The following is a 14306-nucleotide window of genomic DNA, read 5'->3' on the forward strand; positions in this document are numbered from 1 at the left end:
TTAGACTAAGATCTATTTACCAAAGGTCTTGGTTAAAATAGGGACTTCCCCCCCCCCCCCCCCCGTGTGTGTGTGTGTGTGTGTGTGTGTGTGTGTGTGTGTGTGTGTTTAAGTCAGGTTCACGTTCTTACAATATAGTCCTGGCTGGCCTGGAACTCATATGCAGATCAGCTGGCTTTTAACTTACAAGCATCCTCCTGCCTTTACATCCTGAGTGCTAGGATTAAAATCATGCACCACCATGCTAGGCTGATCAAGAGAGTTTTGCGTAAGGAAATGAATGGGAAAACGGGAATGCTAAGTAAGGCATTAGACTATAAAGCTTCCTTTTGATTCCAGGCCTCGGGAAGGCCTCTCCTAACCACCCTGAGTCAGTTCCTCCTATTAGGTGCCCTCGGAGGATGAATATACTCTTGATAGTAGATTTGCTTAAAGACTCGTGGGAAAATGTCTGCCTTCTCAATCAAGGCAAAGCCTCACCGGGATAAGAAGTGGAGTCTGTTGTCATCTACAGGCCTGTTCCTAGAGGTTCCCAGGATCTCTGCCCCACAGTGAGACTCTGAAGGAGCCTCTAAATTGCAGAATGTCACATGCTTCATCAAAGGAGGCAGTGGGTAAATTCTCTTCACACTTGGGAACAGCTGGAGGTTAGGGTCCTGAAGGCGTCTTACCTTGTGATCTTGTAACTGTGCCCGCAAAGCAACTTTACTCTTGGCACGCTGTAAAGGGCCGATTGCAAGCTTTTCTTTTCCAATACTGACTAGCTCCACCATGCTTTGAAGCAAGGCATCCTGCTGGCTCTTGGAGAGGAACAGGCTGCTGAGTTCTACGTATCTGGCTCTCAGGATTCCCCACATACTGTCAAGAACATCCTGAAACGGAGAGAGCAGATACACACAGGTGTTCAGCCAGCCATGACACATCTAAACTCTTGGTGGAAGACCCAAGCCCTGTCCCTTCTGCCCACGGTGCTGTATGGATGCTTTCTGCCCACACACACCTCTAACTTGTAGACATCCTGGAGTAAAGCATGAGGGAAACGGAGCCTTTCCCCTTCGTTCCTTAATTTGGTGACTTGCCTCTCGGAGCTCTGCAGCTCTGCTGTATGCGCATCTGCTTTCTAGGTGAGAAACCAGACAAGAGAGGAAAGCCCACAGAGGGGTTAAAACGGAATCGAACACGGAGGTGCCGTGAGAACACAGAAACAAACTGAAACGGAAAATAAAAACCCTACCACAACCCCCGCTCCTGTCAGTACACAGTTCTCTTTGTCAATCTCCCCAAAAGTTCCAGGGTTGAATCTGTTCCCAACACATTCTAAGCACACACCAAACAAGGCATATGTGTATACCGAGGGACTTACGGTCTCCACACCTTAGTGTTCTGAGCGCTCATCAGCTCTTTAGCAATCCTCCAAACTACTACACAGTTACCTTTCAAAAACTTAATTAGCTTGGGCTGGAGGTGGTAGTGTACACCTTTAATCCCAGCATGTGGGAGACTGAGGCAGGTGGATCTCTATTAATTCAAGGCTAGTCTGGTCTATGCAGTAAGTTCCAGCCCAGCTAGGACTACATAGTGAGAACCTGTCTCAAAATAATAATAATAATAATAATAATAATAATAATAATAATAACAACAACAACAACAACAACGATCATCATCATCATCATTGCATGGTGGCTCATACTCAGGAGGTGAAGGCACGAGAATTTGAATACAAGACGAGCCCAGGTATAAGAGTAAGAAAACCCTTCCCAAAAATCCAAAATGAAACCAAAACAAAGAAATAATCATCCATTTCCATGCTGCTGGAGATTAAACCCAGGAGGCTGTGCTTGCTTGACAAGTGTCCCACCAGGAGCTCTATACTCTATACCCCCAGCCCTCTGGCTCCTTTTCAACAGGGACATGGTATGTCATCCATCGTAAGGGTGCACGCTGCCTTCGTCATAGGCAACTGTTTAATTCAATAGCTTTTGGCTACTGACAGCTTTTACAGCAAGCACTGCTGCTGGGTTCATCCTAAAACAGCTCTGATAGAACTGTCTTTATGCAATTACATTTTCTGTCTGTCTGCCTGGTCTCAAGAAGCTCAGGCTGGCTTTAAACTCTCTATACAGCTGAGGGTGGCCTTGAACTTTTGGTCCTCCTGCTTCCACCTTCCCAGGGCTGGAGTTACATGTAACCATCATGTTTGGTTTACTCAGTACTGGGGACCAAACCCTGGGCTTCATAGGTGACAGCCAAATAAGCTACCGATCAAGTCACATCTCCCGCCTCTGATTTTCCCTCTTTGGCAAGAACACAAAACAGAGCTAACAGAATGCCGTGGCTTCTCAGTAAATGGGGGAAACTGCTGCTGGCTGGACGCGTACGTATACCTAAAGCCCTCACCTTAGTCCACTGGTCCCAAGAAGGCGGACTAATTAGAATGTCAGTGGAGGAGCTAAGGGCCTCACTTACCACCACCTTTGACAATGGTGGGCACGTTGAACAACTTTGCCCGTTGACAGGGGAAACGAGCTCCATTGCTTTAAAACATTGTGCTTTGGGAAAGACCTTGGTGAAGGCAACATCAATTGCTTTCATCTGAATGACCACTTAAGCTTCACCGACTCCTGCCAAGCCTGTCTGGACAAGACTCTCTGGTCTGAGGCCCCCTGAACTCTTTTGACTGTTTACCTGGAGCTGTTTGTTGGTACTCTGCCCGCTGACTTCGTTCAGAGACTGCTGTAGAGCCATCTTCTTTTTAATGAGTTGATTGTAGAGTCGCTTTATTTCATTCTGCGCATGAAAGAGGCACATGTAGGAAACTAACTAAGCAACCTCGATTTGGCCCCCTCCTTTTCAATGTTTAATTAGTATTTTCTGGAAATGTTAAACATACACAGATAGAGGCATCCACACCATTCTATCTTTGAGCTCAATGGTCACTAACCCACAGCTGATCCCCTGCCCCACCCAGCCCCATATTGCCCCACCCCGCCCCTACTCCACCCTGTCCCTGCCCCTACCCCTGCCCCGCCCCTGGATCTCTGCTAGACCTAACTTCCCTTCCCTTTGGATTATTTTGAGGTAAACACTGGACATCAAGTCATTTTATCAGCACGTGCAGTGTGCTCCCTATTAAAGGATAAACACCGCCTCTTGCTAAAAATACTAAACCTTCCCTTCAGGGTCACTGTTAACTCCTTCACATGGTTAGTCATGCAGACAGGGTATGTACTTCTGTACTTCCTTTTGGTGTTTCATAGGGGATATCGCTGAGGTCTCCATGTTACAACAGAGTCTGTGGTGTTTATCACGGGGACAGAATGCAAACACGGACAGCACCACCTTCAATCGGCTGGCTCTCCTACTCTTTATTTTTATTTTTGTTCCTTAGATTCATATATGTAAAACAAACAAACCAAAACCACGAGCCATTTGTTCTGGATTTGGCTGATTATCACCCCAGATGCTGACATGTTCTTCTCCCCTTATGTCTGCTTAACTTGGATTCTAGAAGTTTTGCTGGATTCAGGATTTTTTGTTTTCTGTTTTTTTCCCCAGGGGGCAGGGGGGAGTTGTATGTGTGTGGTATATGTACACCTGTGTGCATGAAGAGGCTGGAAAAAAGCATTTTCTTACATCACCACCACCATCGTCATCATCATCATAATCATCATCATCATCATCATGGAGACAGGGTCTCCCACTGACCCAGAAACTCACTGTTGTCTAGGCTGGCCAGCAAGCTCCCAGAATCCTCCTACCTCTACATTGAGTACTGAGGCGACAAGCATGTATGGCCATGCCTGGCTTTTACATGGCTGCTTACTTTTATATTTTACTACCAGCACTCTTACCCATAGCCAAGACCCAGGCCCTCAGGTTTGATTTTTATGGGCCTTTGTAAGTGGTATTTTGTTTTCTTTCTTTTTTATTATACAATTTCAGCAGTGTTCTAACAGGTCTGCCTCAAGACCCTCCCTTAGCAATCCTATTCCGGTCCTAGATTATTGTCAAAAACAGCAGCTTATCCCTCTGGCTTAGAAAGTTAAAGAGAACCCCTCTCCGTGACAATCTCTAAATACAAGAAAAGAAGCATCGTGTTAGATCATCCTGACAGGGCTTCATCCTGTGCGTAGAACAAAGGCAGGCCCCAGCATTTCCCTCAGGTCTTCCCGTAAGAACTGATGGTCCCTCAGAGCCAGCCCTGCACTCAGCGTCCTACCTGATAGCTGCGGCTGTGGTCAAGGCCAGCCTTCAGGGACGAGCTTCTCCAGGCAGCCTTTGCCTGGGCACGCTCCAGGCTGACCTGCAGAGCATTGAAGCATTCGGGTAGCAATGTGGCCTCCTTGCTGGGCCAAGTCACAGCTCTCAGAAGATCATCCTTCTTGTCGCCCAGAGCTAAAGAAAGTTTCTTTAGCTCAAGGGCCAGTTTCTGCAAGATGGGGAGGAGGGAAGACAGGCAGTGAGCTCCGGCCTGATGTGCAGCCGCAGAAAGACAGACTGTAGGCACTAAGTGGGCACTACCTCAAAGAGTGCCTGCTGGGCAGAGGCATCCTCTCGGAGCAGCCCAGGCCTCTGCAGCAGCTCCTCCACACTGCCCAGGCACCGACTGAGGCTCAGAAACAGTTCAAATAATTTTTTATCCAAATTGATGTATGTTTCTTCTGTCATGCTTCCCTAAATCAGGAGGGAAAAAAAAAACTGATAAGGTCCCTTGCCTTCCTAAACCAGTGTTTTCCACATTTCCATTAGAATGTGCAGTTTCTGTTATATATTTGGAAGAGGACTTACTTTATGCATTTTAATTGTATGTCTATGTATGTGTCCGTGTGGGGGTATATGATGCTCATGGGAGCCAGAGGCATCAGGTTTTCTAGAACAGGAGCTTGTAAGTCACCTGATAGCAGCTGCTAAGAGCTGAACGTCAGTCCTCCATAAGAGCAGCACTCCTCCTCGCCCCCCACAGTAAAATATGAATGTGTTTATGAGACAATGGCTATTTTGAATTTTTTTTCTTTCATATATTACATCTCAATTGCAGTTTCCCTCTCCTCTCCTTCCAGCCCCTCCCTTCCTCTCCCTTCTCCCCCCAGACCCACTCCTCCTCAGTTTCCCTTTAGAAAAGGGCAGACACACTCCCTCCTATTAAGGCTGGGCAAGGCAACCCAGTAGGAAGAAATGGGTCACAAAGACAGGCAAAAGAGCCAGAGAGCTGCTTCCACCATTAGGAGTCCCATAAGAATACCAAGGTACAGGACTGTAACACATATGTGGAGGACCTAGGCCAAACCCCGTCTCAGAAAGAAAAAGGGGTGGGGTGGGGGAACCGCTAGGTGAGGGTCTCCTTAGCACTGGCAGCTAGGTGAAGCTGCAGCCCCCCTCCTGCTTCCTGCCTCCACATTTTTAAGGCAAGGCCTAGCTATGTTCAAGCTATCATCAGCTCAGGCTGAGCTTAAACCTCCTGCTTCTGCCTCCCGAGTGAGTGCTGGGATAACAGGCGCGAGCTACCTCTCCCTCAGCCCTTCCTCATTTTAATGCAGAGACGGTGGGTTAATTAAGTGTAACTAAGAGAAGGACACTTACAAGGAAGAAGCCCAGAGGTTAGTTAGGAAGAGAAGGCAAAGTTCTTTAAAGATAGAGATGGGTGGCAGAAAAGGGAAGTTGAGAGTGTCAGCAGCTATGCGCCGACCACTTTGATAAAGCCGAGGCCACTTTGATAAGTATGTTTCCACGGGGCCCCTGGGGCTGAGCTGCTTTGTGTTGGTAAGTTGGAGAGAGAGCCACAATTCTGGTTTGGAACCATCTTTTTCTTTGCCTTGAGTTCCTGACTAGTTACACATATGTTGGGAGTCTGGCATAGCCCCTAAGTTATCAGACTATTTAACTAACCCACTTCCACTCGGCCTCACTGCGTGGTTCATTTCCCTGTGTCTTAGCTGATGGATACCTAACATCACCCCCACTCCATTCAGCTAAACTGACTCACGGCTGCCTATGTGCCTTCCCTAGCCTTCCCTTCCCAGGGCACGCTGTAGACATCACTAATCAATTACCACCCACTCACATACACCCCTCGTTGATACTGGGCCCAGACACAGAAGTGTTTGCATGTAGTGCTTTAGGTAGCCACTACAACATTCACCAGAAGTGACAAGGGCTGGGAGTGGAGCTCAGCGAGCCTAGAGCATGTGAAGTCCTGGGTTCAAGCCTCAGCACCTCATGAAGTTGTCAAGAAAAAAACAAACAAACAAATCCCATTTCTAACCCTTAGACTCATTGCATTATAACTGTTATTTGTTCTGTGGATGAAATTATGACCAATGTGCAATGATGCTATCGTATCATTCTTTGTTCCAAATGTTACTGCAGTGAGGAACATACGCAGTTTCTACCTGCATAATTTCTACCTGTGCCTGGATACTGTTTGCTTCTTGGCGTAGATCTTCAAGCTGCGTGGTGTAAGTTTGCAGTTCGTCAGCTGTAGGGCATCTAAAGTGATACACACTCACGCTGGGCAGAGGGCTCGTCCTTGAGGCCACCTGTTCGGAAAAGAGAAACCTAATTGGTGATAGCAGGAGACAACACCGCTGAAGCTAATGCGAGCAGGTGAAGAGTGCCTGAGCATGCAGTCTTCTCTTAGGGAGTTCTGCATCCTGTCACTATTAAGGGGGGAAAAAAAGTACATTTAGATATCAAAGAGGTGGAGAAAACACAAATAATGGAATTAATAAAGCCACAATTTATAGATGATGTGTGCATGTGTATATGTGTTTACTTAACTATTATTTTTGACAGTTCTAGGGCTTGAACCCAGGGCCTTCTCATGCTAGGCAGGTGCTCAAGCACTGAACTGCATTCTCAGCTTTAACCTTCCAATTTAATAGGAGAGGCATTCAAACCACAGGCTTAGCCAGTTTTTAAAACTAGTTTACCATGTACTGGTTCATTTACCAGTTGGCTCCTTGTATAGCCAATGCTTAGGATGAGACTTAAATCATGTTTAGGAAAAAGCTGGGAAGTGGTGGTGCATGCCTTTAATCCCAGCACTCGGGAGGCAGAGGCAGGCAAACCTCTGAGTTTGAGGCCATCAGACTACAGAATGAGTTCAAGGACAGCCAGGGCAACACAGAGAAACCCTGTCTCAAAAAACAAACAAAACCAGAACCAGTGGAATATATGTATATATGAGGGTGCATAAAGTTCTGAGGGAGTGGGAGATGTACATCAAAGAAGTTGGGGAAAAGGAAATTGAATATAAGTGGATATGATCAAAATACATTAGATGCATGTATGAAAGTGCCAAAAACTCACTGAGAATATTATATTTACAAAACAGACAGGGGTGGTAGAGGGCTCTCTAGGGGAAAGACCTGATTGATAGGCACTTTAAAAGACCCTTATATACATGGTTTATAATTTGATTCACAAGGAAAAACCAAGACAAAGCCCTACCTAGGAGGTTAATTCTACTCTGAATGGTCGAATAAGGTTCTGAGCAAGAAGTAAATTCCCACCAGACTGGAGATCCGGAAATCACTGGGGACCTTTGTCCAGGCCATCTAAGTACATGACTGACAAAACCTGAGTGACGTGTGCTGGAGGGGCATATGAACTGACGGAAGCCATTGGCTGTAGTAGGTTCTACAGAGTCTTCTGATGAGCGAATGACACACATACACCATCCTCTAGTTTTTCCAGGTGTTTTGTAGAAGTCGGTATATGTTATTCATTCAACAGATGGTCCTCCAGACTCCATGTTGCCATGGGTACTATGCTAGGTACTCAAATGAAAACCAAGTAGACATGGACTTTCTTCTCTCACTGTCTAATGGGGAACACCCAGCTGTTACAGTTTAAATTCAGAGTGTCCCTTGTGGGCTGCTGGCATTTGCTGTGAAAGGTAACCTTAGAGTCATGAGGTCTTTCTGGAGGGTGAAGGCTGCTGGGAGTGGGATTTGAGGGTAACAGTATGGCCTGGCTATTAGTCCTGCCCTTCTTCCTGGTGCATCAAGATGTGAACAAAACATGTCATAAGCTCCTGTCACCATAGAGGGAGCTGCCCCAGCTGCCATGCCTTCCCCTTCACAGAAGATCTCCTGAAACTGAGTCAAAATCATCCATCGTCCCCAGCAACACACTAACCAATGTGCAGGATAAGCAAATGGGCAGTGTAGTGAGCAGAGACACGGGTGCTACCGGGGCACGGAAGGAGGGATGGGCCAGGGGAGGAAGTCATGGGGTTCTTCGGCTTCTGAGACTAAGTGGGTGCTTCGTGTGGGGCACACATGGTTTCTGGTTAAGCCCTCACTGGGTTCCCGAGACAGATGGGCACAGACCTGAGGCTCCACGAGCTGAGGCACACGGGGATTTGGTCTTGATGCTAGTTCATGGTGAAGACACTGCCATTTATCACCACTCTGGCCCTGGGGTGGCAAGGCTGAATCCAGAGCTGCATTTCCAGCACTAAGGGCATTGCTGTTGGGGTGGGGGGAGAAGGAGATGAAAAGAATTGACACAAAACAACCTCACATTACATTTACACAATGTCTCATGCAGGATTGAAAAACAAACAATTCTCCTAACAATAAACATCCAAACGGGGCTTGGGGCTAGAGACTTGGCTCAGTGGTTAAGGGCACTTGCTGCTCTTGTAGGGGACCCAGGCTCAGTTGCCAGAACTCATGGGAGCTCATGACCTTGCCTAAGTTCAGCTTCAGGGGACCTGATGACCTCTTGCTGACTTCTGTGGGCACCAGGAACACAGGTGGTACACATATATACATAAAGGCAAAACATTCATACCCATCAAATAAATAAACCTAATTTTTAAAAATATGAAACCGGGGATGTCACTCAGCTGGTAGAATGCTTTTGCCAGCACTGCACAAGCCAGGCGGGAGGATCAGAAGGTCGTGTAGCCAGTTTGAGGCCAGACTGGGTTACACAAAACCCCGCTTCAAACTAAACAAACAAAAGAGAAAACAAACAATACAGCCAGGCTCAGTGGCACGTGCCTATAATCCCAGTACTCAGGGAGGCAGAGGCAGGCCGACCTCTGTGTGTTCAAGGCTAGCCTGGTCTACAAAGTGAGTCCAGGATAGCCAATGTTACACAGAGAAACCCTGTTTCAAAAAACAAAACAAAACAACAATAATAATAATAATACAAAAAGAGGAAGAAACCAAACAAAAACAAACAAACAAACAAAACATCTAAAAATGTCCAACATATTTAAAAATGCTTTATCTAAGGCTTGGAGGTTCAGAACACTGGCTGCTCTTCCAGAGGATCCAGGTTCAATTCCCAGCACCCATATTTTGGTTCACGTTTGTCTCTAACTCCAGCTCCAGGGGATCCAACCCTCTCTTCTGGCCTCCTCAGGCACCAGGCATGCAATGGCGCACAGGCATACATGCAGGCCAAACACCCACACACGTAAAAATAAGAAGAGAATTTTTAAAATGGTTTACCTTGAGGCTGGTTGCTGATTTGTATCTTTATCCTCTTGGCAACGTTGCAGCCATGTTTTCTTAGCATTAAGCTCTGTGAACTTGATCAAGTCTTTCTGTTCTAATGGTTTTAACTCCAGAATCTATAAGTGAACACAGTTTAAATGGCTTCCCCCATCTAGTTTTTTCAATTGGCACTCTTAAAATATCTTCTGCTGAAATCATCTAGTTCTGCACCACTTCCTAAGTCACTGCCACTTTCCTTTCTCGCTTGTTTATTTTGTTATCACCTATTTCCCCAAAACTCAGTTAAAAGCTATGGCTGTGGCTCACTGGTGGAGCTCTTGCCTACTATGTGCTAAGTCCTGGGTTACATCCCCAGCGTTGCAATCAACAAACAACCCCAATGATACAGTGAACAACAAACACATAAACTAAACACACAACAGCCAAGTGTTGTTCAAACTGTGCTGGATGCACATGGAAAAACTATTAATGAACATGCTTTGAGACAATAAGCAACACAGGGCTGCTGGTACAGAGCTAAGTTTGCCCTGGAGGTGGCCACTTAGTTTAAGATGCAACCTAGTGAAGGATCAAGGTTCTGTCCCCAGTGGAAACAGACAGAAGCGATGTAGCCAGTGGCTCGCTGTCCGGGCCCAAGCATGCGTACTTCAGTCATAGGGTGGCCCTCCAAAGCCCTCAGTCTTCAGTTCAGAGAGAAATACCATCTTCTTACAAGTGAGAGGGTGGGAATTACCTGTGGCTGGGGAGCATCTTTCTGTCTGCTAAACTGCGGCCTTTCAATTATGATGGACTCAGAAAGACTAACTGGCTGGAGGACACTGTGGGGCTCTGACGGTTTCTTGAGAGCGGCGAGATGCTGAAAAAACAAACCAACCAACACATGTACGTTCCATAATGGCAGAGTAGTTATCTAGGAAGACCCATAAGGAGCTCAGCTACCAACACAGCAACAGAACAGAGCAGACAGCGGTGCTATTATTTATCTTCTTGTTTTGTTTTGTGTTTTTTGGGACACGGTTTCTTTGTGTGGTCCTGGCTGTCCTGGAACTCATTTTGTAGACCAGGCTGGCCTCAAACTCAGAGATGCTCCTGCCTCTGCTTCCTGAGTGCTGGGATTAAAGGCGTGCGCCACCACTGCTGGCTGTTTACTGTAATTTAATGCACTTATTTCTTATCAATTTCCTGAGCTACTACATTTGGTGAGATGATCATCTTTTATCATGTCATTTCCTCAGTCTAATTTGTCCAGGGAATTTTAAAATTCTTTATTTATTTATATAAGCACTCTATTGCATGCATGCCTGCAGGACAGAAGAGAGCACCGGACAGAAGAGAGCATCAGATCTCATTATAGATGATTGTCAGCCGCCATGTGGTTGCTGGGAATTGAACTCAGGACCTCTGGACAGGTGGCCAGTGCTCTTAACCACTGAGCCATCTCTCCAGCCCTGTCCAGGGAATTTGTAAAAGTCAGGAAATTTATTATCTTTTTTTTAAAGAACAAAGTAAACAAACAAACGAACAAACAAAACCAGGAACAAAAAACAAAAAGACAGCTGTGAATTGCATCCCACATCCTGTGCTCCATTTCCCACCCCACAACTCTATCTGTTTTCCTTGAGGCCTGCCAGCATCAGGAAAACCAGATAAACACACACACACACACACACACACACTACCAATAACAACGAAAAGAGGATCCATCATTCTGCTGCATAAAAGAAACATTTCAGCATCAAAGATAGACATTACCTCAGAATAAAGGGCTGGAAAAGATTTTCCAAGCAATCAAAGCCAAGAAACAAGATGGAGTAGCCATTCTAAAACCTAATAAATAGACTTTCAACCAAAATTAATCAAAAGAGATGGGGAAGGACACTTCATACTTATCAATGGAAAAAATCCACTAAGACGATGTCTCAACTCTGATTGTTTATACCCCAAATACAAGGGCATCCACATTCATAAAAGAAACATTACTAAAGTTTAAATCATACATTAAATGCCACACATTTATAGTGGGAGACTTCAACAGCTACTCTCACCAATGGATGGGTCATCCAGACAGAAATTAAACAGAAAAAAAAGAAGGAAGGAAAGAAAAAGAAAGAAAGAAAGAAAGAAAGAAAGAAAGAGCAGATGTTATGAATCAAATAGACCTAACAGATATGTACAGAACATTTCACAAAAGTATGTAACTTCTTCTCAGCACTTCATGGAACCTTCTCCAAAACTGACCATACACTTTGTCACAAAGCAAGTATCAACAAATAGAAGAAAAATGAAATAACGTCATGTTATCTTATCAGACCACCGTGGATTAAAGCTGGACGTCAACAACAACAGAAACAACAGAAAGCCTGCAACCTCGTGGAAACTGAATAACTCTCTATTCAATGACCACTGGGTCAGGAAAGAAATTAAAGACTTTTTAGAATTAAATGAAAACAAATGCACAACATAACCAAACGTATGGGACACAATGAAAGCAGCGCTGAGAGTTCACACCACAAAGTGCCTTCATAAAGAAATAGTGAAGCTGAATCCCAGCACTCGGGGGAGGCAGAGGCAGGAGGATCGCTGTGAGTTCGAGGCCAGCCTGATCTACAAAGCTAGTCCAAGACAGCCTGATCTACAAAGCTAGACCAGGACAGCCAAGGCTACACAGAGAAACCCCATCTCAAAAAACAAACCAACAAACCAACAAACAAAACGAGGAATAGTGAGCTCTCACACTAGCCCCTTAACAGCACACCTGAAAGCTCTAGAACAAAAAGAAGCAAACACACCCAAGAGGAGTAGGCAGCAGGAAATAAACAAAACCATTCTTTGACAAACCATTAGCCAACTTAACTAAAAGGTGGGAAGAGAATATCCAAATTTCCAAAATCAGAAATGAAAGGGGGAGTTAACAACGGACACTGAGGAAATCCAAAGAATCATATATATATATGCCCAAAACAGGAGGCTGAGGCTTTTGGGGTCTTGGTATTGTTTGGCTGTTCATCGCTCCACTTCAAGACGCTCCTAGAGAGACCGTTCTAGAGAATGCTTGGGGGCTCCAGGTTCCAGCTGCTGTTCCAGGTTCCAGCAGCAACTCTGATGGAATTGCTGGTCTGCTGAAGTCCTGCTGAGTATGCCAGGGGAATCGCTCCCAGGAACTGAATTCAACAAGGTCTACTTCTCCTTTTCCCATTAACCTCCTTTCTCTCCTATCTAGGGCAGGTGGGTTGGAAGGGAGGTATAAGCATTTAAAGAACCCCAAATAAAGTAGGTTTGGAAAAGGTGAAGCCTATAGGCAGATGGTTTTAGTGCCGAATTCTACCAGACCTTCAAAGAACCAGGACAGGAGGAGAGAGTATTGAATCGGTAGGGAGTCAGGTGAGGGTTAGGCATCTCGGGGACAAGCTAGAAGCCTAGGACAAAGGAAAGTGCCAGGAATCTATGAGGGTGACCCTAGCTAAGACTCCTAGCCATAGGGAATATGGAAACTGAAACAGCCATCTCCTACAACCAGAAAAGACTCCAGTGGAGGAGTACGACCCCAACCCAGCCACAACACTTTCGACCCACACTTTTCCTGCCTACAAGATGTGCAGGGATAAAGATGGAGTAGAAATTGAGGGACTGTCCAATCAATGACTAGCCCAGCTTGAGACCCATGCCATGAGAGCCAGCCGACCCCTGTCACTATTAATGACATTTTGCTATACTTGCAGACAGGCGCCTAGCTTAACTGTCATCTGAGAGGCTTCACCCAGCAACTGATGGAAACAGATGCAGAGACCCGCAGCCAAACTTTAGGCAGAGCTTGGGGGAATCCTGTGAAAGAGGGGGAAAAAGGATTAAAGGACCCCAGAGGGGTCAAAAATCAATCCACAGAAAACCTACAGAATCAACTGAAGTAGGCCCACGGGGCCCACAGAGACTGAACTGCCAAACAGAGAGCGTGCATGGTATGAAACTAGGCCCTCCACACACATGTAACAGTTGCGCAGCTCAGTCTTCACGTAGGAAGGACTCCTACCAGCAGGAGTGGGGGGGCTGCCTCCGACTCTGTTGCCTGCCTTTGGATCCCTTTCCCCTAACTGGGCTGCCTTGTTTAGCTACAACAGGAGAAGATGTGCCTGGCCTTATGGCAACTTGATATACCAAGGTTGGTTGATATTCACGGAGCCCCTCCCCCCACCCCTTTTTGAGGAGAAAGGTATGGCAGGGAGGTGAGGTGAAAGGGGGGGGACTGGGAGGAGAGGAGGGAGGGGAAGCTGCGTTTGAGATGTAAAGTAAATAAACAATTAAAAAAGAAAGAACCAAAAGGTTCTTCATAGTTTCATGATTACAAGGTATCCCTTACGTCTACTTTACACTTTGTATTTAATTTTATTTTTTATATGCATTGGTAAGAAGATATCAGATCCCTTGCAACTGGAGTTACAGTTGTGAGCTGCCATGTGGGTACTGGGAATCGAACCCAGGTCCTTTGGAAGAACAATGCTCTTAACCACTGAGCCATCTCTCCAGCCCCCCATACTTTACACTTTTTAAAAGAGAAAAAAAACCTCAGGACGGCAGAGAGAGCGCATAGCCGGTGTACCTGCAGTCAGCCTCATTCCCGTGAATCTAAATCACCAAGTGGGAACCACTCAAGCGGTCAAGCAAATCTCCTGCAAGATCCACTTCTAAGATGCATATTTGCACTTCCAAACACAGAGTGCTTTAGATACCATGAGAACACTTGAATTGTATGGTTGGTATAAATACATATTTACATATGAGTGACAAAGTGCCCTAGAAATAGATTTGTTTTTGTTTTTTTGGTTTTTTTTTTTGTTT

At 45.7% G+C, this 14306-nt stretch overlaps 1 protein-coding gene across 5 annotated transcripts in view; it reads right to left on the reverse strand.

Annotated features, from left to right (window-relative positions):
• The window catches only part of SYNE2 (spectrin repeat containing nuclear envelope protein 2), a 311925-nt gene that overhangs the window by 82735 nt on the left and 214884 nt on the right, over nt 1–14306 (reverse strand). For all 5 annotated transcript variants that reach the window (XM_084791617.1, XM_084791618.1, XM_084791619.1 and 2 more), the window contains exons 68-76: nt 10207–10329; nt 9468–9589; nt 8334–8472; nt 6405–6536; nt 4522–4674; nt 4220–4429; nt 2686–2787; nt 1001–1120; nt 672–872 (exon numbers count right to left, since the gene is read on the reverse strand). In XM_084791617.1, coding sequence (XP_084647743.1) covers nt 672–872; nt 1001–1120; nt 2686–2787; nt 4220–4429; nt 4522–4674; nt 6405–6536; nt 8334–8472; nt 9468–9589; nt 10207–10329 — 1302 coding nt within the window. The remainder of the gene's footprint in view (nt 1–671; nt 873–1000; nt 1121–2685; nt 2788–4219; nt 4430–4521; nt 4675–6404; nt 6537–8333; nt 8473–9467; nt 9590–10206; nt 10330–14306) is intronic.

This window comes from Acomys minous (assembly GCF_964271855.1).
Source record: "Acomys minous genome assembly, chromosome: 8".
NCBI lineage: Eukaryota > Metazoa > Chordata > Mammalia > Rodentia > Muridae > Acomys > Acomys minous.